The 25,438-nt window shown below is 45.2% G+C and overlaps 1 protein-coding gene across 1 annotated transcript in view; it reads left to right on the forward strand.

Moving 5' to 3' along the window:
* Positions 1-25,438, forward strand: part of TRMT61A (tRNA methyltransferase 61A) — a 62,659-nt gene that overhangs the window by 4,086 nt on the left and 33,135 nt on the right. Inside the window, exons 2-3 of the mRNA XM_063118116.1 lie at positions 1,367-1,731; positions 22,592-22,858. Coding sequence (XP_062974186.1) covers positions 1,401-1,731; positions 22,592-22,858 — 598 coding nt within the window. The 5' untranslated portion in view covers positions 1,367-1,400. The remainder of the gene's footprint in view (positions 1-1,366; positions 1,732-22,591; positions 22,859-25,438) is intronic.

Consider the following 25,438-nt stretch of genomic DNA (forward strand, 5'->3'; position numbering starts at 1 on the left):
GTCCCCCTGAGAGGCGTTCCAATGCCATCTTTGTAGTCAAAAGACTGGTTTGGCCTGTACGCTAATCACTCCCTCTGAACGCGAATTTAGGTGTTGAGTGCTGACAGAAATTCCTGGAACAATGACGTTTTCAGGAGGTGTTGGAAGGAGGAAAGAATATTAGGAGGAAAGAATATTTGATAACATTTTGCTCATTTTATGTTCCTATTGTTGTATCTTGTCTGACTTGGAGCCCTCCAGATGATTTGGGTTTTAACTCACATTGGCCATGCTGGAGTTGTAGTCCAAAAGATTTGGAGGGCACCCAGTTGGGGAAGACAAAAGGAGATTATAGTCTAAGGGGCACAGCAACAATCAAGGAAAAGGAGAATAACAAGGGTTCATAGAATCATAGAATAGTAGAGTTGGAAGGGGCCTATAAGGCCATTAAGTCCAAACCCCTGCTCAATGCAGGAATCTGCCTTAAAGCATCCCTGACAATTGGCTGTCCAGCTGCCTCTTGAAGGCCTCTAATGTGGGAGAGCCCACGACCTCCCTTGGTCATTGGTTCCATTGTCATACTACTCTAACAGTCAGGAAGTTTTTCCTGATGTCCAGCTGGAATCTGGCTTCCTGTAACTTGAATGTAAGCCAAAGTAATTGTTGATTTAAATCAGAGGTGGTCATCATCAGCCCCCTTGGAACCCACTGGGGCTGTCGCCTGCCCCCTTTGCTGGCATTGCTGCCAAGTTTAATATCACAGCGATTTTGCAAGGCATCCAGGGAATACAGCCTTTGTTTCCTTGAAAGATCGCTATGTGTTTTTGACACGGTGGTGGGAAATTCAGCAATGGCAGCACCTCCCCCACCCCTGCCAAAACAGCCGTGTGGAGCCACATGCAACCTGCGTTTCTATACTGCCACATGGCCGAAGCTCTCTGGGGAGTTCACAAAAATTAAACCATAAAGTGCAACTTAAATATAAAATTTAAACCACAATATAAGACTACAATATGATATATAAATGCAACCAGAATAAAACCGAGCAGCAATGCACAGATTTAAAATAAAGATTTAAAACAGCAAAGTTAAATGACTGGGATGTTAAAAAGTTAAAATGCTGGGAAAATAAAAAGGTTGTAAAGAGTATAACATAGGTGCTAGGCGAACCTTCCTAGCGAGCTTATTCCACAGCTAGGGTGCCACAGCAGAAAAGGCCCTCCTTTTAAGCTTCCTCTCAGTTGGGGATGAGGATTAAGGCGTTAAAGTCAAAGGTATGAGGACAGCTTAGAACAGAGGGAGGTGGCAAAAAGTAAGTGTTCTAGGCAGGAATAGCCGACCTAAGACGGGGTGGTCAGATTCTGACATGGGCTTTCTCTTCCCTTAGCTGTAACTGAGCTGCCAACTGCAAGCTTATCGTGATGAGTTTTCTTGAATATGGAGACACGATAAAAGAAGGGGACACGGCCATCGTCTTCTTAGGCCACGAGTCAATGTTTCCGGTGAAGGTCCAACATGGCGGCAAAACTCAGACTAAGTATGGCGTTATTCGACACTCCACTGACCTCATCGGCAAGCAGTATGGCTCCAAGGTGACCTGCAGCAAAGGCGGCTGGGTCTATGTTCTTCATCCAACCCCAGAGCTGTGGACTCTAAACCTCCCCCACCGGACACAGATCCTGTACTCAACTGACATCTCTCTAATCACCATGATGCTGGAGCTGAAGCCAGGATGCATTGTGTGTGAATCAGGTAATGGACTCTGAGGGTGGTTGTTGTTGTTATCAGTTTCCATGGCTTGTTCTTTAAAAGCAGGTCACCCCTGATCTAAAAGAAAGTAATGCATAAACATCATCTCCCCTTTGCCCCCCTCCCGCTTCACCAGGTAGATGATATTGGCTGCATTTCTATGTAATGCCAACCTATGGTTTATGTTAACCATGGTTCGTCGCTTTAGCCATGAATTGATGAGCAGACAAAATGAGGCTTGTTTTCCCTATTTCTGGTTTGTTTCTGGGGCATCTGTTTTGGCGGCCTTCAGAGTAGTTTCATTTTCATGCTGCTCCTGCAGGCAGCAGAACAAACAACCCAGGGATAAGCCATGGCTTGCAGTTCAGACATCATGACAAGCCATGGCCTGTAGTTTGGTTATTTTAGATTGTTTTCCCTTCTAACAAGCCATGCTGCCTGGGTTCGGATGACACGACAAGCCATGCCTGGGTGGGTAATTAGAGAAATGGCACACATCGCAGCTTAGACAAACCGGCCCATTGTGTCCAAACCCATCCTCACAAACAGACCATGGTTTGTTAGCTAGCTACAAACCACAAATAAAGTCTTACTTGAAGTCAGATTTCCACAAACCACATCATGGCTTAGCATTAGAAGCAAACCAGACCATATTTCCTTCTATTGGGTTGGAATCATTGACCATGATCGTGTGAATCCATGCATTGTGTTGCTGGCTTGTTTTCTGTGATCTGGGGCATATCCACAGGGGTGGACCCCCAACTCCTCCTCTTCCCCTTCCGACATTTCCTCTTCACTGCTGCAGTGCACAAATTGTCATTTTAAACGTCTAAATGTTTTAATATTGGAATATGTTTAATATACTTTTAACTTTTGTATATCTCTATAGGTTTTTAATGTATATGTTTTAAATTTTGTAATGCTGCTTTGAAGCCCAGCATTGGGCAAAAGGCAGGATGAATAATAATAATAATAATAATAATAATAATAATAATAATAATAATAATAATAATTCCATCTTCCACATAAGAAGATGGAAATTGCCATGGAGGATATCTCAGGACAGCCCTGTGAAAAATGGTCCAATACAGGCTGAGGTACCTTGCGTGGGGCTCAGATGTGCTGACATAGAAAAGGAGGGAGAGTTTGTGTATATAGAAAGCCTATTTTAATTCTTTCTTATTTAAAGTATTTATGTGCCATCCCATAATCACAGTCTTGGGGAGGCTTGCAACAAAAGTAAAATCAAATATATAAATATATAAAATATAGACTAAATCATTAAAATCCCATGAAAACTATAGCTCAGATAAAATCAATTTTAAGCACAATCCTATGCATGTTTAAGCAGAAAAAAGTCCTACAACTGGCTACAGCTTGCTGGGAATTATAGGGCTTTTTTTCTGTCTTAAGTGTGCGTGGGAATTCCAGCTTTAAAGCAGGGACTGTTTAAAAAAGGCCTGCCGAAATGACACCAAGGCATAGAATAAAGTGTGTTAGCTGGTGTGTGTGTGTTAGTTTTAATACCCTGTCTCATTTCCAAGACCCTTGGTGGGTAATTAAACAAAAAACACGTAAAAGCACCCCATAGAACAGAATAACATGTCAGCTAAATCCAAACTGTCGCTTCCCTTTCTCAACTTGATCCTGAATCCCAAATGCCAGCCCCAAAAGGTGCGCAAGCTTGATCTTTGGCAGGTCAGCTGTGGGAAGGAGTTCCCTAGTGGTGTGGGGAGCGGTGGCCACCGAGAACATCTCTCTCCATGCTCTTTCTGTCTGATGGGATGGTGTCCCTCCGTTGCCTCCTGCATGTTCTCACTGTAGCATAAGTGAATGCCTGTGACTCTCAAGTGAAAGCAATATTGTTATGATTGCATAAGTCTTGGCAGGCTCCTGGCATGACCGTGTCTTTCTTGGACTGCTGAAATGCCATCTGTCATCCTGTTTCCTTACTCGGCAGGATGTTTCTCCCCCTCTGTGTGGGAATACTTGTAGTGCTGGTATAACAGTTCAGGAACTGAATACTCTCTGATGTGCTGGATTCGGAAGCTAGAAAATGCCAGGCATGCTCCAATTTCCTTAGCCCCTTTGTGTAAGATTAGGATTGGAAATTCAAGATGGCAGCTTCAGACCCATGGGTTATAAAGAGGTGCTCATTTGGTGAGTAAGATTCCTGTTCAGTTGACCAAGCACGAAGCATTTGTGAATAGAGAGAAAACTGTTCCTCTTTCTTTCTTTCCTTCCTTCCTTCCTTCCTTCCTTCCTTCCTTCCTTCCAAGTTGTCTGTGTACCACAAAGGCCTAACAAAGGTATAGAATCATAGAATAGTGGAGTTGTAAGGGGCCAGTTAGGCCATCAAGTCCAATCCCCTGCTCAGTGCAGGAATCCACTTCAAAGCATACCTGACAGATGGTTGTTTAGCTGCATCTTGAATGCCTTTAGGGTGGGAGAGCCCACGACCTCCCTAAGTCATTGGTTCCATTGTGATACTGCTCTAACAGTCAGGAAGTTTTCCCTGATGTCCTGCCAGAATCTGGCTTCCTGTAACTTGAGCCCATTATTCTGTGTCCCGCACTCTGGGAGGATCGAGGAGAGATCCTGACCCTCCTCTGTGTAACAACCTTTCAAGCATTTGAAGAGTGCTATCATGTCTCCCCTCAGCTTTCTCTTCTCCAGGCTAAACATGCCCAGTTCTTTCTGTCTCTCCTCATAGGGCTTTGTTTCCAGACCCCTGATCATCCTCACTGCCCTCCTTTGAACCCCGTAGGCATTTTTTGCGTAGTGCCAGTATCTCTTGTAGACTTCTTTGCAAACAGGGTTGAGCATTTGACTGATCAAAAAAGGACTTGGCTAGTTGACCAGTCTGTAGTATCCTCTAGTCTGTAGTATCCTCTGAGGGATGTGTATTGTGCAACTCAGGTTTTTTTTTACCTTGAAAAAGAGTGAGTGGAGTCTGCAACAGTGCCCTTGAGAAAAGGTTTTTATAATCTGAGTTACGTCAGGCTTTGAATAAACAACATCATGATCTTCCAACTAGTAGTGCTTTTGTATTCAGGCACTGGGAGAGTTTCCTTCTTCAGTCCGTATGGCCTCTAGATTGACAACATGGAGGCAAAACCAGGATGTATAAGAAAGGGCAGCTGCAGCGTTTGAAATGGCTTGGACTTGGCCACTTTGGGAGCAGAGGTTGGAGGGGTGAACTTTCCTCCCTATCCTTCCAGCAAAAGTATTTACGGACCAAATATTTGCTAGACAAGAGATCTTCATATTTGTGTCAATCAGGTTAAGTCAGTATTTATTTATTGCATTTATATCCCGCCTTTTTTCCTCAAAGGAACCCAAGGCAGCGTACATACTCATCTTCTTGATTTTATCCTCACAACAGAAACTCCATGAGGTAGGTTGTGCTGGTAGTCAGTGACTGGCCAGGAGTCTCCCAGTGAACTTCCATGGCCGAGGGGGAACTAGAACCTGGATCTTCCAACTCCCAGTCCAACACTCTAACCACTAGACTATACTGGCTCTCATTGCAAGGGAGTTCCTGGTGAGCACAACAGAGAGGGCCTTTTCAGTGGTGCCGCCCGCCCCCCCAGCCACCCCTCTGCAATAAGATTCCAGTCTTCTTTGCAGCTCTTCAGGAAGGCTCTGAAGGCCCACTTGTTTTTGCTAGCCTTTTCAAAGTCTGTGGGCTGCAAGTTTTATCGGTGTTGCTTGTTTTTCTGGTGTTATTTCAGTATTTTATTGGATATCTATTTATTGTTTTTCTCTTTGTTTTTGGCATACATTATTTTTTACCTTGTAGGTTGCCTTGAGAGGTTTTTACCCTTAAAAGTGGACTAAAAACCTTTAAAAAAAAAGAGTAAATTTACTGACCAAGTATTTCCTAAGCCCATGGCAAAGGGGAAATGTTTGTATGTTTATCACTCAGGATAACTCAATATCACAAGTTTTCTGTGCATGGAACCCAGGGTTTGGCTTCATGATGAAATTTATTGGCCAACTTGACGGGCAGGATTTTTAATCATATGCCACTGAGCCTTGTCAATTTTGCATTTGTTTTAAAATGCTTTTTCTGTATTGCTCTAGCTTGTTTTACGTGTCTTGTATTGTGTTTGAAATCACTCAACTACATATTGTGAAGCGAAGGCAGGCAGTTTGCTCAGTGAAAAGAATCACATTGGAAATACGCACATGCCCTGTGGGAGGTAACTAATTAACATTTTCAGTAGGATGTAATATAATTCTGCTAACATTTTTTGCATACGTGGTGGATGCCAAGCCACAGCTGAAGGGACACATTGTCGTAGTTTCAGGTGGTCAGATTGTTAACCTTGAAAGTGCTGGATTTCGAAGGTGAAAAGCCTTGGGGAACTCTTGAGGTGGTCATGGAAATCTGGGGGTGGCATCTGGAGATGTGCCAGTGGGAGAAATTCGGGCAGTGGCAGCGTTCCATGAACAGTTGTGTAAGAGCTAGTGGAAGACCACGTATGAGCTTGTGCAACACCTTGAGCTAGCATGCATCCTGACACCTGGTTTAAGAGATTGTGCAATGCCTTACCCAGATTAAAGCACTCCTCAATTCCCTTCTCTTATGCAACCATCTTGCACTAAGTTGGAAAAACCCTTCTGCGTGGGAAAGATGCCTTCTTCTCATGGGAGGGCACCTGTGGGTCCAACCCTGTGCAATTTGAAGAACCTGATTTTTATGCGTCCTTTTACCCTGTTACTTTTGATCCTTGGACCTGTGCAGTGTGGGTGGCTTAACAGTGCCACCCTATGCAGGTATGATGGCTCAGGTAAGTCCCACAGAGGTCACTAGGGTGTACTCCCAGGTCAGCGTGTATGCTATATAGAAGTAAGTAAACCACATAAAGCATTTACAACGGGGTGATGGTGGTACCCAACGGGGCTGCTGCTCTGCCATGGATTGCGCTGCGTCAGCAGGATCCACTGCCTATGTAATGGCGAGTTAGTGCTTCGTAAAGGAACCCCGAAAACGAGGGGAAACAGGACAGGTCAGCAGAGCTCTGGCCCTTCAGGAACAGGTCTTTGTGGCTCTTCATACGGTCCAAGCAGGTTCATACTAGTGCAGATGGTCCTTCAAATAACCTGGTCCAAGTTAACTAGGGTTTTAAAGGTGATCAGCAATGGAAATTAGTCCGGAAAGCACACTTACGGCAACTGGTACATCTGGTAGAAAATCGGTGTTGTAGGTTCCGATCACTCACTCCCCAGCAAGCAACTAGGGAGCTGCATTCTGCACCAGCCAAAATTTCCGACCCATCTTTAAAGGCAGCCCTACATACAACTTATTATAGTAGTGAGGTCTGGATGTACCCAGGGCATGGATGACTGAAGCAAGGCCTGATTTCTCCAGATAGAGATGCAACCAGCAAATTAGCTGAAGCTGTTAAAAGGCTCTGCTGGTGTTGGATGCCACCTGTGATTCCATGGATGACACTGAATCAAGCAGAATCCTCAGGTTGTTTTCTTGGTCCGTCCGGAGGTGTGCAGTGCCATCCAACACTGCTCTCACTTCTGTCCAAGCTCCCAGGTTCCCCCCAACCACACCGGTCTTCCAACTTACCTGGGTTAAGCCTCCTCTTCCTTGCCCTCATCCATCCAAAAATTGCCTCCAGACACCTGATCAGCACAGTGGAAGCTGATGGCTCCAATGCCAATGACGTGGTGAATCCACGCCAAGTTTCAGTCGGAACCCTAAAGGAGCTTTCCAAGATGCTGCATCCTGTCCCCCAAAATAGCTTTGGCATCTTGGATATCTCCTTTAGAGTTCTGGCTGGAGTCTGAACATAAGAAGAGCCCTGCTGGATCAGACCAAGGGTCCATCTAGTCCAGCACACTGTTCACACAGTGGCCAACCAGCCGTCAGCCAGGGATCAACAAGCAGGACATGGTGCAACAGAATCTGGGGCAGATTCATTGCCCCACTGATATCGGAACCACTAACCTCCACTGGTTCAAGGTTTCCATAGCCTCTTTTGGACCACTTAGTGGACCTGAAAGATACATGCCATCTGTATATTTATTTATTTTATTTGAACGATGAAACTATTGAGGACATGTTAACCCCCATTCCTGGATGATATCTCTCAGTGGCTTCATAACTGTTTTATGGTAGAGGGCTGGATTTGACCCCCTTTTTCTCTTTCTCTCTCCATGCTGGAAGGATGTCTGGAGTTCCATGCCTCCTTCTGGCACGGAGAGAGACACGGCTGGGGCCCGGAGGAGAAGCTGCTCCTCTTGGTACCATGGAGTCCCTGGCTTTGCACAGCTCCCGGCGTCCCGCAAGGCTACTCGGCCCACACTAGGAAGAGCAGCTGCTCTTGCCCGCATGGGCAAGTCTGTCTGGGGCTTATACCCTGCCTCCTGGAAGAAGCCCAAGAGGCTCTACAAGCCAGATTGGGGTGCCCTGCAGGCTGAAGCTGGCCCAAGAATGGGAGTTTCTGCACCCCCTGATGTAGAAGTTAAAAAGCAAAGGGAACAAGATAGAGCCCGGAGGCACGCAAAGCCCAATGGGGCGGAACACTTACAAAAGGTCTCTTAATAGAAGGCAGGTAATGGATAAGATGGGGAAGAGTGAAAGAAAGGCACAAGGAAAGAGGAGACTGACGATCGTATATGTGTTTATGCAGAAGTAAGTCTCAGTATGTTCATGGGGTTTACCGTCATGTAGGTGCGTGTAGGATTGCAGCCTCCAAGATCAAGAACGGGACAGGAAGAGGTAATAATTCAAATCTGAAGAATGACCAGCAAGATGTTTAGGTCTGACCCCGAACACAGCGACGGAAAGAATCAAGCAGAGTAGTGAACCTCTGAGAAGGTGATAAGAGCGGCAAGATCAAGATCAATATGGACCTCAGGAAGTATTAGTATTGATAATAGCAACTGCCAGAAAGGAAGAAAGAGTTTGAGAGCACCAAAACAAGAAAAATAAGAATTAGGGTTAGAGAGGAATAAATCAGAGGTGAATATTAAAAGGAGAGAAGAGATGTAGGGAGAAGGGGAGAAACAAGGAAGGAAAGGAAGAGACTGAAAATGGCAGAGGAGGGGAAAAACCAGAAGATGAATGTTCTGGCCGGTAGAACGGTGTGTACGAAAAAGAAAAAAGGAATGTCTAAAAGAGAGGGCATAGTAAGAACTAAGTTGAAGAATCCATGTGAAGCTGCAAGATTGAGGAGAAAGGTGGATTTATTAATAGAAGGATGACAATTTATTTAACTGCCCAGAATGAGTAAAGGTAGAAATAAGATTTGGATGGGGTGAAATGAAAGCGGTAGAGTCAGAACTGGCAGGGAGGAGGCATTGCCAGTTCATAGAATCATAGAATAGGAGTGCTGGAAGGGGCATCTAAGGCCATCAAGTCCAACCCCCTGCTTAATGCGGGAATCCACCTTAAAGCATCTCTGACAGATGGTTGTCCAGCTGCCTCTTGAAGACCAGTAGGGTGGGAGAGCCCACGACCTCCTTAGGTCATTGGTTCCATTGTCGTACTGCTCTAACAGTCAGGAAGGTTTTCCTGATGTCCAGCCGTAATCTGGCTTCCTGTGACTTGAGCCCATTATTCCGTGTCCTGCACTCTGAGATGATCGAGAAGAGGTCCTGGCCCTCCTCTGTGTGACAACCTTTCAAGTTGAAAAGAATAGGAATAATAGGAATAAAAAGAAAAGGCAGAAAATACCCAAAATTGAAAAGGCAAAAGCCATTTGGGGAAAATACAAGAGGTGATGGGAGAGAAGGAAGAAACTGTTTCACTCACCCAAGGTCAGTCAGCACAGACAAAAGGAATAGAAATGCAAGGATGTTTATATTTGTCATGGAAGACCAGTGGGGAGAAGGACCAGAGCGCAGCAAAACGCCAAGTTAGCGGCAAAACTTTGGACAGAGCCCTTACAGCCCTCCCAAAAGAGATGTGTGTGTTGCTGAGCAGGTGGAATTGCTCCTGCCCATGATGGCTGATGCGTCACCCATTGCTCTTCCTGGAAAAAAAGCAACCAAGCCCAAGCTCTGGAAATAGGCCTCTAGAGGAAGACGGCAGCTGGGATTGTGCAGGTGTATTCCCTCCAGCTCGTGGTGGCAGATGAGTCACGATTGCCAGATGCGGTGGTTTTTATTTGCATGTGCAGAACGTTAGGGGGTTATTAAATATTTAGATCTGCCTGGCTGTAGCCGAGCTGCTTGCGAACAGGAACTATAAGGCGGATCCACGGCGTGTGGTCTGCGGACAGCATTTGTATGCAGAGCTGATTCCTGGAGTAGCAGCAGAGGCAGCTCAGGACAGTTTCTCATAACAACGGTGTAGAGCAACCTAGATTTTTCTCTCTCATTTGCACGCCGAGCACATGCATGATTAATGCGTCCTAGTTGAGCTAAAGGGCGGACGTCCTTTTCAAAGAGATTTTAATCAGGGCAACCCGAGTGAACAACCGCCGGGTTTCCTTGCCGTTTTAGGTAGCGCATCTGGCGTTGACAGGACTCTGGAATTTGAGCCAAACTTGCCCCCTAATCGACGGCATCCTATTGGGTCTCTGCGCCTTTCATTCTGGAGTTGGCTGGGCGCGCCAGGCGGCAATAGTCACAATCCAGCTATAATTCAGGAGGCCCCGTGAACTCAGTGTGCTGCAGAAATTGAGGAAGGAAAGGTTTTGTGCCTTCTTTTTGCTCTGCGTTGTGCTCAGTTGGAAGGGCAGTGGCTCAGTGGTAGAGATCGCCTGTTTTGCATGCAGGAGGTCTCAGATTCAATCCTTGACATCACTAGGTAACGGTTGGGAAAATTCCTGCCTGAAACCTTGGAGAGCCACTGCCAGTCAGTGTAGACAGTACTGGACGAGATGGACCAATGGTCCCAACTTGGTATAAGACAGCATCCTATGTTCTTGTCTGATACCTTTTGTTGGAAAAGGCTGGTGGGTAAAAGTTCCTGTATCCCCCCTTCCCTGAAAGAAATATTATTTACCTGTGCAGGGACTTAGGGATGCAAGGACCTGAACAGCTCCATGTCTCAGAGGTTGACTAAACAAGGGGTGCCAGAGGAAGCTGAGGAAAGTATAGTGGAAAATATTTTGCTGGACATTGTTAGCTTGAGCTGTTCTCTCCCTCCATCCTCCACCACAGGAACATAGGAAGGGAGCCTTATACCAGGTGAGACAATTTGTCCATCTAGCCCAGTTCTGTCAGGTTTGACTAGCAGTGACCCTGCAGGGTCTTGGGCAAACCTCTTTCACATTAGCAGCTACCTGATCCTTAAAAAACAAAACTGGAGCTGCCAACAGTGGGGGCTAATGGCTCTGATGTCAGTGGGGCAGTGAGTCCACTCCAGGTTTCAGTCAGTACCACTCCAGATTTCAGTTCAGCACCTTGGATAGCTCCTTTAGAGTTCTAACTGAAACCTGGAGCGGACTCACTACGTCACTGACATTGGAGCCACCAGACTCCACTGGATGCCAGGGATTGAACTTCGGCCCTTCTGTGTGAAGTGAGTGCTCTGGTAGTGAAACACGGCCCTTCTCAGAGTTCCCGAAAACTCTGGGCAGGGAGAAGATGCTGTGGGTGCTCTGTTCTCCAGATATGTTATCTCAATCATCATTACGTCATCTTGATGATATAGTTGAGTATTATTCATTGCAAAGAGGAGGAGGCTGAGATTGATTTGACTTGCCTGAGGCCCTCGGATGAGTTCCTGGCAGAGGTCAACTTTGAACCAGGGTTTTGCTGCTTCACGATATATTTGTTTCCTGTTCCTGCTTCACAATATATTTCCTCCATTTCCCTTCCATTCCTCAGTTGTCATAGAATCATAGAATAGTAGAATTGGAAGGGGCCTATAAGGCCATCAAGTCCAACCCCCAGCTCAATGCAGGAATCCACCTCAAAGCATACCTGACAGATGGTTGTCCAGCTGCCTCTTGAATGCCTCTAGCGTCTTTTGCACGTTGTATGCTAGACTATAAACTCCTTGGGGCAGGGACCTGCCCTCTCATGCCTAGTAAAGTGCTGTGCATATTTATTTATTTGTCCTACTTATATGCCACTTATTATAATACTATCTCCAAGTGGTTGTGTGGCTTCCAGACATAATGATGTGATGTGAAATATTTCCTTTTAGGTATTTATTTCGGAGGTAGTCAAAGCTATATTCAGGCAAGATCTGCTCCTGTATTCTGAATAAGGAACTCTGAATGAACTTGAGTGAGTCTCGTGCAGCCCAGGAAGGGATGGAGTCCAGTCACGTCCTTCTGATTTTTCAGAGCCTCTTGATTTGTGCACAAATAAATTGCAGTCTGAAATAAGTCGTAGCTGTGTCAAGAAGCCTAGTGTGGATTAGAACATGTAAGAACATTAGAAGCGTTCTGCTGGATCAGTCCAAGGGTCCATCTAGTCCAGCACTCTCTTCACACAGTGGCCAACCTGACATTGGCCAGAGACCAACAAAGCAGGACATGGTGCAACGGCACCCTCCCACCCATGTTCCCCAGCAACTGGTGCACCCAGGCTTACTGCCTTGAATTCTGGAGATAGCGCACGCAGGACAATATTAAGTTAGCTGATGGTGTGTGTCTGTGACAGACAGACAGCGCTCCTGCTAGGCCTCATTATCTCAGGTGTCTTTCAGGGAATATTAATATGTACAAAGTTGTGCACTTCAAATGTTTTGTTCTCGTTACAATGGGAGCATTGGCAAGAACAAGGGGAAGTCTTGGTCGGAGGCAGGGCTGCCTTAAAAACATCTGCCAAAAAAGAACATTAGTGGCATAAAAAGGATTATGGGTAAATTCTCAATTTTCCACATGGCAATCACAGGTTGGACAGTGTGGCATGAAGGCCGCATGTGCCTCTAAGGTTTTTGTGGTTTTCCAGCCTTTCTCCCTACTCCTCATAAATCTTGACAATTTCACTAGAGCTGTGCACTGTTTCGTTTCAGAGCCCATTTTGGACCACCACCCCTGGTTTCGTTTTGGATCCAAATCTGAAGAAAAATTTAGACCTCTGAAACGTTATTCGGACGCCATTTTTTTCCATTGACATGCATTGTCTGAAAGAAATGCCTGTAACTACTTTATTTTTAATGAAAGAACAATGAAATTTGGTGAGCTTACAGATACCTTGGCGATGCTTATGCGTGTCCAATTTTAGACAGATCTGTCCTTTGGTTTTCTTGCAATGAATTTTTAAAAATGTGAGTTCCAGTCATTTCAAAGTGCTATAACTTCCTCATTTTTCAAGAAACACACATCTAACTTTGCATCGTGATAGAACCTAAGCAGGGCTTGATGCATGACAATTTTGAAGCACAATTGCACAACTGCTGATTTTTAGGATTATTTTTAATATTTTACCCTCAAACCATCCCCCCATTTACAAAAATGCATTTATCTCCGTCACTTTTAAAGGTAAAGACACGTAACTTGGCAACGTGATTGATTCTAAATATCTTAGGCATGGCAATTTTGAAGTACATGGCTTCATCCACTGACTTTTAGGATTTTTTTTTTAAGTTTGAGGTTTTAAAGTTATTTTTAAATACGCTGTCATTTTTCAAGATACACACCTGCAACTTTGCAACGTGATAGAACCTAAATAGGGCTTGATGCTTGGCAATTTTGAAGCACATAGGTTCATCCGCTGATTTTTAGTGATTTTTTAAAGGTTTTACCATTCCCCCTTTACAAAAATGCATTCATCTCCGTCATTTTTAAAGGTAAAGACATTTAACTAGGCACCATGCTAGCCTCTAAATAGGGTCATAGGCACCCCAAGTTTGAAGCATATTGGTTCATCCCCTGATTTTTAGTGAATTTCCACAACTCAAACCTCATTGAGGACTTGTATCTTGAGAAGTAGTTCCCGCCCCCCAAAAATAAATAAAATTACAGATACAGACCTGAAAATTAGCACCATAGTAGGTCATCAGAAGGGCTTGATGCATGGGAATTTTGAAGCACATAGGTCCATCCGCTGATTTTTAGTGATTTTTAAGGGTTTTAGCCAAGCTGAGAAAGCTCCGTGTTTATTGGCAGCCATGATTGACAAGTTCTTACCTAAATTGGCAGGAGGAAGTACAGGCTGTCCTTACTATTGCCTGTGTTCCTTTGAAGTAGTTAACACTCCTGTTGAGACTCATCAGGAGTGTTAACCACTTCAAAGGAACGCAGGCAATACTAAAGGGCAGCACCCTTTTGTTGCGGTTGTTTTGTTATTTGTCCTTGTGTTCAGTTTCTAGTGCTCGTAAATACAAAGAACCTGAAAGGGTAGTGTGCCAAATACAGGGCAAGTTAAAGCAATTGAAATGCTTTCAAATCCCGCAGCATGGAAGACCACCTCGGGATTGGGTTCACACATGATTTTAAACCAGAGGTTCTGCCCCAAGAGCTATATCAGATGTCTGCTGGGGTGAAGTGGGCTGCACATACGCGCGCATGCGCACCCCTCAAGGACACCAGCAGCCACAGTGCTTAGTCTTGCAGCAACAGTATTTGCCCCTTTTTCACAGCATGAAGTTGTTGAAACCCCCTGCCCAGCTTACCCCCCCCCAACCTGATCGCCCAACAAAACCACTCTAGGAATGGGCTCTATGTTTCCTGACATAGAAGACTCATTCCTTGAGCATCCACAGAGCGTCCTAGAAAACCAGCAGGAACTTTCAAGCACTGCTTCCTAGGACACTCTACGAAGGAGTCTTCTATGGCAGGAACCATAGAGCCGGTTCCTAGAGCATTTTTTCCCCTCCTCACCCCCCACCCCTTTTTGTTTGGTGGTGGCAGATGCTGGGACTTAGGGGCTGCCTGCACCCCCATGGGCTGCACTTTCTGCATCCCTTTTTTAAACAGTGGGTGTTAACACTAGAAGAGAAGGTTTCACTCCAGGTGCACCTAAAGTAGTGGGTGAAAGATAGTCTCTGCAGTAGCTCTTCTCCAGGCTACTTTAATTTGTAGCATCCTGTATTAAGGGGCATTGATCTTGTTGGCTTGACCTTTTTAAGGGAAGGGCCCAGGCTCAGAGGTAGAGCCCTTGTTTTGCATGCAGACAATCCCAAATTCAATTTCCAGCATCCCCAGGAGGGACTCCAGCAACATAGAGGTCATTGTGCCTTTGCTGGGGCCATAGCTGAGTGGTAGAATAGCTGTTCCACATGCAAAAGGTCCCAAGTTCAATCCCCGGCTTCTCCAGGTAGGGCTAGGAAAGAATCCCGCCTAAAATCCTGGAGAGCAGCTGCCAGTCAGTGTCAACAATACTGGGCTAGATGGGCCCATGGTCTGAGTCAGTATAAGGCAGCTTCCTATGTTGCTATAATCCTAAGGGTACTCACCTGCTCTAAGCCCTTTTGGGGTGTGTGTGTCAAAATGTATAGATGGGGGTGGGTTTTTTTGTAATACCTTCTCTGTGTCTAATCCCCATCCACCGTTGCTTCCCCTCCATTGACACACACCTCATTCACATGCCTCACTTGCACATACATGCCTTTTCCACACGTGCTCAGATTCCAACTCAGGTTGCTCAGATTCTTGCTCTCATAGTTCTGCTCCAATTCTCTGCACCAGCCTGCTGCCTTTTTTCAAACTGTATACTGAGAAGTTGAGATGTTCTTAAACATTCCGTAATGCAGCAACTGAGGCAGTGGTCATGGTAGAGAGCTCATAACAATAAATGGCAGCCAGAGAGCTCTTTCAGCCAATAACTAGGGAGGTTTCAAAAACTACCACTTGTGTTTACCTATGTTCCCCCGTCTTCTTTTGAAGGTTCTCTGAAGATGTTTAGATTGTCGAGCCAATATTTTTCAGCAATCTGTGTGTTCTGTGCTTTAATTCGATACCTCTTGGTTGTTGTTTTCACTTTTAAGTGCCCTAACAGATGGTCAGAAATGGACTTTGTGCAATACATGTGAGACTGGTCAGCCCATCTGTTCTGAGACAGTAGGGCTGCTCAAATGAACGCAGCCCCAAACCTCCACAACGTTGAGAGGCAGACCTGGAACACACCTGCCAGCCGCACACCCCGCCAGGTCTGCATTTGGTGGGAACAGGAAGGGGACCCTATGCTCTTCCCCACTCAGTGTGGAATGGCTTTCATTGAACAGCCGTAATATCCAGTGTCACATGCATTCCCAGCAGAGGCCTATTTGTATCTTGCCTTGAAAATCTGTGAAGATGGAAGGTGTAACAGACTAGAGAAATGCTCCTGTCCATCCTTCGCTGGAGAGGCTGGGTGGCTGTCCCTCAAGGATGCTGCAGTTACATCCTGCAATCGAGGACTAAATGACCTCCAGTGTCCCTTCCAGCTCCATGATCTAACTGGCTTAGCATTCATCTCACTCTCTCATAATACTAGAGACACAGAATCATCCCATGAAACTGATTGGTGGGAGATTCAGAACAGATAAAAGGAAGGACTTCTTTATCATTATCATAAGATATAGTGATTCATTATCATTATAGTGATGGCCACCAATTTGGATGGCTTTAAAAGGGGGGTTGGATAAATCCCTGGAGGAGAAGGCTATCCATGGCTACTAGCCCTGATGGTGGTGTGCTATCTCCAGTATTCGAGGCAATAAGCTTGTGTGCACCAGTTGCTGGGGAACATGGGTGGGAGGGTGCTGTTGCACTATGTCCTGCTTGTTCATCCCTGGCCGGTGGCTGGTTGGCCACTGTTTGAACAGAGTGCTGGACTAGATGGACCCTTGGTCTGATCCAGCATTGCTCTTCTTCTGTTCTTATGCAGATTATTGTATTACACATAGTATTATTTATCTAGCCTTAGACAAATTCACAGAGGTTCTGTCTATCAATGGCTATTTGCCATTATAGCTAATGGAACCTCCATGTTCTTGAGCTGTATACCTCCAGATGCCAAACAGGGCAGGTCTGATCCCTTCTAGCTTGTGGGATTCCCAGAGGTTTGTGCCCTTCTTACTGTCTCAGATGCAACCCTATTTTCCCCTCTTCTTTTTTATAATCTATTTTCAAGGCAGCTTTTTGGTGGGGATTTAGCTAATCCCCTGCTGCTACCGCAGGGGTTTGTCCTGTTGGTAAGAACCACGAGTGCCTGGCATTAAAAGAAAGAAAGAAAGCATGGTCAGATTCCGGGCTTGGCATCAACAGGGTTTGTGATTAATCCCACCAGTCAGGCAATGCACCAGGGCCAATTTTAATGGGGGTTCCTAGAAAGGCAAGGAGAGCGGTGCCTTCCCCTGTGGTTTCGGAGCAGATTTTAAAAGGCAGGTGATTAAAAATGTAGAAGGAATAGAGAGTGGGAGGAAATTCAATATGTGTGCCAAGCTGCTGCCTTTGCTTCTCTCCACCCCCACTGTGTTGACATCTTTTCTGTTTGCTTCTGGAGATGAATGGGAAGAGACCCAGAGTGAGGCCAGTGTTCACCCTCTGGGAGGCAAAAGTCATTACACTCCCCGGGATGCTAAAAGTCCCCAGTCACACAATTGTGGCTTCTGGCAAGAGAGGCTTCTGCGCAGGGTCCTGGTCTCCTGAACTGTCAGTGCTGTTGTCACGCCATGCAATCGATAGGTAGTATTACCCTTCGCCGGTTGCGTGCCGGTGAAATTACAGAAGCCTTGCGGTTACCCTAGTAGAGCAGAAATGAGGCATGGAGGGTTGAAATTCATGTGTGCAACCCATGTGTGCGTCACACGATGCTGGAGCAGCAAGGTGCTTTGGGCTGTTGCAAAGAGGCACTGGGTTTTGGAGGTATGGAAAAGTGGGGGGGGTTGGAGGGGGAAGAGGTGACGCATTATCTCAGAGGCAAAGATGGAGGTATATCGGCTGCATATTTGATTCTGATTTTGCTTGTCAGTGGGAAGACAGGGGTGATATGAAATGTACTAAGCAGGGTTGGTGTCAAAGGTAGGCATGATTGGGCACCTGACAAGGGCCCACAATGCAGCAGGGGCCCACTGACAAGAGATCGTTGGAGATACTCCACCTCTTTGTTATTGCAACTTGCTTCTTCACTCTGCATCTCCCTTTGGCCCAGGCAATGGTGGTGATGAAAAGGAGGAGCAGTAGATGCTGCTGCCTGTTGGCTACCTGGTTCTCTGCCTATGAAGCAAGCGTTAGCAGTCACGAAAACAAGGATGAGGAGCAATAGCAGCTGATGACAATGGCGGAGTAGGTAGTGAGAGGGAAGGGCCATTGAGGGTGTCTTGCAAATCTTTTCTGCTGTTGTTTTTTAAGCTTGAGTGGCCATTGCCCACACACTTTCAAATGTATCTTTCTATCCATAAGGATAGAAACTTCCTCTCTCTTTTTTTAAAGGGTTATCAGGAAGCTGGATTCTGAATCCCAGACTTCCCCAACCTGATGTTCTCCAAATATTTCAAACTACAACTCCCAGGATTCTAAACCATTGGCTATGCTGGCAGGGGCTGATGGGAGATGAAATTTAAAACATTGTAAGGCATCAGATTGGGGAAGGCCGGTGCATCCTATGTCACAGTTTAGGCTTTCTTCTACGCCCCCATGAGATTGTTGCATGCATGCACGTGGTCCTTAGTTCGTTTTCTCAATAATATCTATGGGCCTTCCCGTTTAATGACAGCTATTCAAATCAAACTCAATCTGGCTTAATCCATAAGAACATAGGAAGCTGCCTTATGTTACATCATACTACTTATCTGTCTATCTCAGAAGTCTCTAGACTAACTGGCAGTAGCTTTCCAGGGACTTGGCCAGAGGTCTTTTTCGTCATCTATCACCTGAAACTTTTGATGGGAGGTGCCAAGGATTCATCCTGCTGCCTGCCAAGCTTGTGCTCTTTCATGGAGTTATTGGCTCTCTCCTACGAAGAAGGTTCACCTCTCCTTCTTTCCTTCCTTCCTTGATCCCATCTCAGGCTTCTAAACAAGTCTACAAAGGTCAGCAGTCTGTTCAATAAACATGTAGACAGGGGAGATCCGGTGGACATTATTTACTAGAACTTCCCAAAGGCTTTTGATAAAGTCCCCCACCAAAGACTCCTGAACAAACTTAGCAGTCATGGAATAAGAGGAGAGGTCCTCTTATGGATCAGTAACTGGTTAGAGAACAGAAAGCAGAGAGTAGGAATAAATGGTCAATTCTCCTGATGGAGGGAAGAAAATAGTGGGGTCCCGCAGGGATCAGTATTGAGACCAATTCTTTTCAGCTTGTTCATAAATGATCTGGAATTAGGAGTGAGCAGTGAAATACCCAAGTTTGCCGATGACACCAAATTATTTAGGGTTGTTAAAACACAAAGGGATTGTGAAGAGCTCCAAAGGGATCTCTCCAAGCTGGGAGAGTGGGCGTCCAAATGGCAGATGTGGTTCAGTGTAAGCCAGTGTAAGGTGATGAACGTTGGGGCAGAAAATCCCATCTTCAAGTATAACCTGATGGGATCTGAGCTGGCAGTGACTGAACAAGAGAGAGATCTTGGAGTTGTGGTGGAGAGCTCGATGAAAATGTTCACCCAGTGTGCAGCCGCTGTAAAGAAGGCAAACTCCATGTTAGGCATTATAAGAAAAGGATTTGAGAATAAAACTGCTAGTAACATACTGCCTTTATACAAATCTATGGTGCAACCACACTTAGACTACTGTGTACAGTTCTGGTCACCACACCTAAAAAAGGATATTATAGAGCTGGTAAAAGTGCAGAAAAGGGCAACGAAAATGATTAAGAGGCTAGAGCATCTCCCCTAAGAGGGAAGGTTACAACAGCTGGGATTGTTTAGCTTGGAAAAAAGGAGGCAAAGAAGAGACATGACAGACATGTACAAAATTATGCACGGTGTGGAGAATGTGGATAGGGAGACATTTTTCTCCCTCTCTCTCAAAATGCTAGAACCCAGTGGGGTCATCCCGTGAAGCTGATTGGTGTGAGGTTCAGGACCGATAAAAGGAAGAACTTCTTCACACAGCGCAGAATTAAATTGCAGAATTCCCTACCACAAGATGTAGTGATGGCCACCAATTTGGATGGCTTTAAAAGGGGGTTGGATAAATTCCTGGAGGAGAAGGCTATCCATGGCTACTAGCCCTGATGGTTATGTGCTACCTCCAGTATCTGAGGCAGTAAATCTATATACACCAGTTGCTGGGAACATGGGTGGGAGGGTGCTGTTGCACCATGTCCTGCTTTGTTGGTCCCTGGTCAGCAACTGGTTGCCCACTGTGTGAACAGAGTGCTGGACTAGATAGACCCTTGGTCTGATCCAGCATGGCTCTTCTTATGTTCTTAAAGGTCGACAGTCTGTTCTTACTACTCATTTTTTCCTAATGCATACCCATGTAAGCTATGATACACCAATGGCTGTGCCCCTTTTCATCATGAAACTCCTTTGCTGAGGGAACTGCATTGGCTGCCTATTGGTTACCAGGCCAAGTTTAAGGTTTTGACACTAGCGTACAAAGCCCTAAACAACTTGGGACCAGGATACCTGAGAGAGCACCTTCTTCCTTACCAACCTGCCCAATCACTGAGGTCATCCAAGGGCGTGCTCCTGGTGGTTCCAGATAAACCTATGGCCCAATTCAAGTCCACCATGAGAAGAGCCTTTAGTGTGGTGGCCCCTTCTCTTTGGAACTCACTGCCCCTGGAAGTCAGGCAGGTGTTAGCACTGTGCTGCTTCTGGCACCTCCTGAAAACTGCTCTTTTCCAGGAGGAAAAGTGACCAGCCACCATTTTTATTGGTATTCTGTTTTAAATTGAATTATTTTAATTTGCTGTTTTAATTTTTTTATCTTCTTACTGTTTTATTCCTATGTTACCACTCCTGAATCTATTTTAGATATGGAGCGATATATAAATATTGTAAATAAATAAGTAAAATGTGTCATTTTTCCATTATCATTTCTTCCACCCCTGGGATCAGTGTGTGTGTGTGTGTGTGTGTGTGTGTGTGTGTGTGTCAGTGTCATCCTTTCCCACATAAAAGAGATGGAAGAAAATGATGGAGAGAAGTCAGATGCGGGTGCTAGGGTGAGATAATAAGGTGACATGCCAAGACATGTTTTGGACTACAACTCCCATCAGCTCCAATCAGCATGGCCAGTTATCAGGGGTGATGGGAGCGGTAGTCCAAAACATCTGCAGGACACTATGTTGGGAAAGGCTGTGAGACCCATCCTGACCACTGGAAGTCTTTCCTATTCCTTTTTTTTTTAATTTTGTGGGTAGTCTTCACCTAACACTGATTACTTATTGATAGATTTTTCATAGTGTCCAAAAACCTGTTTCTTCAAATAAGAGAGTGAGTGAGAATGAACTAGAGTCTGTTAAGATATCTGCCAGATACCAGTTCCATCTTGAACATACATAGCCACTCTGTAAGCAACCAACCAATGGGTTGCCTGCATCTCTTCTGTAACCAAAGTCTTTCAGATACCTTCTTGTTCTAACATCTAGTACTGGAGATCAGTTATTTGCAATAGCAGCACAACTGTTGATTGCCAAGCAAATTGCTTCTATTGGCAGTGAACCAGGATGCTGGACAGTACACATTCCTCTGGACCAGGTCGTCACTTGGCTAGTTCGAGATCTGGCTGCAAACTCTCTTTTCATCCCTGTTCGGTTGGAACTTCACAACACACAAAGCACTGCAACCAAAAGCCTGGATAGCCGCTCTGTAACAGAAGGTGACCTCCCACGAGGCAGATGGTCCAAACAGCCTCTTGACTTAGTTCATTTCCCTATTAGTGAATTAAGGGATGAACAGATTCTACCAGTGCCGGTATGAAATTGGTCAGATCCCCAGTGATGATAGAGCCAGTGTGGTTGGTGGATGTGATCAGAATGTTTTGATTAAGACTCGGGAGACCCAAACTCACATCCCTGCTCAGTTCTGAAGCTTGCTGGGTAACCTTGGACCAGGCGCCATCTCTTACAGGGGTGTTGTGAGGGTAAAAGGAAGGAAGAGAGATGCTGTAGTGTAGTTGTTAGAGTGTTGAATTGTGACTGGAGAGACCCGGGTTCAAGTCCCTAATCGGCCAGAAGCTCACTGGGTGACTTTGGGCCAGGCACCAGACTCTCAGCCCAACCTACCTCACAGGGTTGTTGTGTGGGTAAAAGGAAGAGAAGGATCATATATGCCACCTTGGGCTCCTTCATGGAACAGTGGGATATAAATGTAATCGATATATAAGGAATCATCTATGCCATCTTGATGGAGGAAGGGTGGGATAAATAAAATCATAATCATATAATTCCAGTTTTGGGGGGAGAGTGCCCTTGCTTGCCTAGACAAAATGGCACCAGTCGCACACGAAAGAGGGAAGGTATTGGCACACTCCTCACCTTGGATAGCTCCTTTGGGGTTCTGACTGAAACCCATAGCGGATTCATCACCCCACTGACATCGGAACCATTAGGTTCCCCTGAGAGAAGACTGAGCATGCTCAGTGTCAATGGAATGTCAATTGACTGGGGAGGTGGAATAGAATGGGGTGTGTGGAATCCTGGACAGGAAGTACATCTTGATGCATGTCCCCCTTGTAATGATCAAGTTTATTTCAAAGTTGCCTACACCTACCAATAATAGAGGTCAGGTGTCAGTGTACTTGCCCATGCAATCTGCTCCAGCTGTGGCCGTGCAAATCCTGGAGGAGAAGGCTATTAACAGCTACTAGACCTGATGGCTGTGTGCTACTTCCAGTATCGGAGGCAGTAAATCTATATACAGCAGTTGCTGGGGAACATGGGCAGGAGGGTGCTGTTGCACACATGCCATACTTATGGATTCCTGGTCAAGAGCTGCTTGGCCACTGTGTGAAAAGAATGCTGTACTAGATGTACCCTTGGTCTGATCCAGCATGGCTCTTCTTATGTTCTTAAGAGATGGCTCTCTCAGTGGCTATTTCCCCACCCCTCCTTCTTCCTAGGTACTGGAAGTGGTTCCCTGTCTCATGCTATCATCAGGACAATCGCTCCAACAGGGCACCTGTATACAGTGGAATTCCACCAGCAGAGAGCTGAGAAAGCCATTGTGGAGTTCCAGGAACACAAGGTCGGTCACTTGGTGACGGTGAAGAACCAGGATGTCTGCAAAAACGGGTTTGGTGTCACCAACGTTGCAGACGCGGTGTTCCTGGACATTCCGTCGCCATGGGAAGCAATCGGGCATGCAGAGGTAGCGCTAAAACGTGAAGGTATGTGACCTGTTCCAAGATTTATCTGTAAACAGATGTGTTGGCCATGCTGGCTGGCAATGGTGGAAGGCGCCATTTTGAGGAAGGTTCATCTGGGGCCTCAGATTGGGGGAATGTGTACCAAAACAAGTTCTCAAAGTCTTCAGTCAGAAATTCTAAATAATGTGACTGGATTGGATTATACATTGGATAGTGTGAAATAGCCTTTTTATTCATCCAGCTATACTTTGTGAACTGGTGGGGGTGGGGGTGTTTTAAAAATTCCTACATTGAAAAATGATGCAAATGTGAAATCTCCTTTGGAGGTTTTGTAATCCTGGCAAAGACTGAAGTGATCAGGAGTGGGGAGAAGTACAGGGGTCCCCAAATGTTTTGGGTCAGTGACCACATTTGGAAATGTTAGAAATTAAGGGTGGCAACAGTTACAGCATCTCTCACATGACTGTAGCTTTCAGGTATTTAAAAATAACAAAGCAGAAAAAGAGCATATCCCAATGACTCGTGATTGTTGTTGTATACAGTGGAAATTTCTGCTCTAGCATACATATCACCAATTTAAAATTGGCAATTGGAGAATTACTACAAACTTTATTGCTTCTATCTGACGCCAACCATAACCTAGAGATACAAAATCAAAGCCTTCAATATTTACAGAGGTAAACAGACAAATGGTAACCATAACTTCAATATCCCAGAACTGTATAAAAATAAAATAAACTCATGCTGGATTTTATAAGGCTTATAACAAAGTATTTAAATCTCAGAGCTTCCATACAAATAATTAAAATATATATATTATCAGGTAAGAAGCTCGAAAGCACAAGTCGTATAAACTAATGGGATCTGAGCTGGCGGTGACTGAACAAGAAACAGATCTTGGGATTGTGGTAGACAGCTCGATGAAAATTATTTTTTAAAAAAAATCTGAAGAAATAAAATAAATATCAAGAAGAATAGGGAGCCTGACGGACGTCAAGAGAAGTGTCTATGGGCACGTCGGTGCCCACAGGCACCACATTGGGGACCCAGGGGTCAGGGAAATGTCTGGTAGGAGAGGCAACCATTTAACTTGGGGCAGGACAAGGAAGGCTGGCAGCCTGTGGGGTGGGCTTGTATTTATTTACTGCATTTTTATCCTGCAGCATGTATGGCTCTCTCCCTGATCAATGTATCCACTCAACAACCTTGTGGGGTTCTTAAATTGAAAGAGAGAGAGAGAGAGAGAGAGAGACTGGCTGAAGGCTAAGAGTAGGTTTTGTGACTAGAGCTCCGGCTATTGGGCGGTATAGAAATGTAATAAATGAATAAATAAATAAATAAATAGGGATTTAAACCTGGGTCTCCCTGATCCTTATTTATTTATTTATTTATTACATTTCTATATCGCCCAATAGCTGGAGCTCTAGTCACAAAACCTACTCTTAGCCTTCAGCCAGTCTAAATAGGGATTTAAACCTGGGTCTCCCTGATCCTAGAGCCTCCTGTGGCGCAGAGCGGTAAAGCAGCAGTTTCTGCAGCTGAAACTCTCCCCACAGCCTGAGTTCGATCCCAGCGGAAGCTGGTTTCAGGCAGCCGGCTCGGGTCGACTCAGCCTTCCATCCTTCCGAGGTCGGTAAAATGAGTACTCAGTTAGCTGGGGGAAAGATAATAACGGCCGGGGAAGGCAACGGCAAACCACCCCACTATAAGGCCTGCCAAGAAAACGACAGCGAAAGCTGGCGTCCCTCCAAGAGTCAGTAATGACTCAGTGCTTGCATGAGAGGTTCCTTTCCTTTCCTCCCTGATAGCAGCGTGACCTCTGCATCTTACAGATATAGTTGATTGTATTTGCAATTATAACAAAACACGCACGCGCACACATATACACACACACACACACACACACATACACACATACAGATGGAGGGAACTACAAACGGCAGCAGCAATAGCAGGAACGTCACAATGATAAAAAAACACCATCTATTTACAATAGTTTTCCGTTACAACATTGGTTAAAATAAAGCAAAAAAGGGCTGCACACTTCTGTTTCAACTATATGCATTAATTAAAAGCAGTCTATATTATCTATCTAAATAAGCCCCCAGACAAAATTACTGTAAAGCGTATGTTCAAATGCAGCAAGAGCAGTACGATAATAAGTGACGGATGTTTATAGTTTCAAGGTTGGAGTATAAGTCTCCAATGCTTCTGTGACTACAGCGGAAAGCTCCATTGCTTTACTTCTCATTTCAGCTCTGGACTCTTGGTATACGCTATGCAAAGGTCCATAATGGCATTGATCCTGCTCAGAGAGAATTGTGTGCATCTCACTTTATCCGGTTACGATCAAGGTGTATAAGGGTGGAAAAGAGGCCGCTTCCTGTTAAGCTGAAATGTATGTACTCGGCACAATATAATTTCCCCCAAAAGACAACCCAGATTCTGATGCAAGGAAAAAATGTACCACCTCTGAAATCATGCAAAATTGCATAATTCTGCTCAGAGTACTTAAGAAGAAGTCAGGGACTAAACAAGACAATGTAATTCTACCCCCTGCAGTAATCTACTCAGCCCTTCCCTCACCATCTCCTATTTCCC

Source organism: Elgaria multicarinata, chromosome 2 (assembly GCF_023053635.1).
Source record: "Elgaria multicarinata webbii isolate HBS135686 ecotype San Diego chromosome 2, rElgMul1.1.pri, whole genome shotgun sequence".
Lineage (NCBI taxonomy): Eukaryota > Metazoa > Chordata > Lepidosauria > Squamata > Anguidae > Elgaria > Elgaria multicarinata.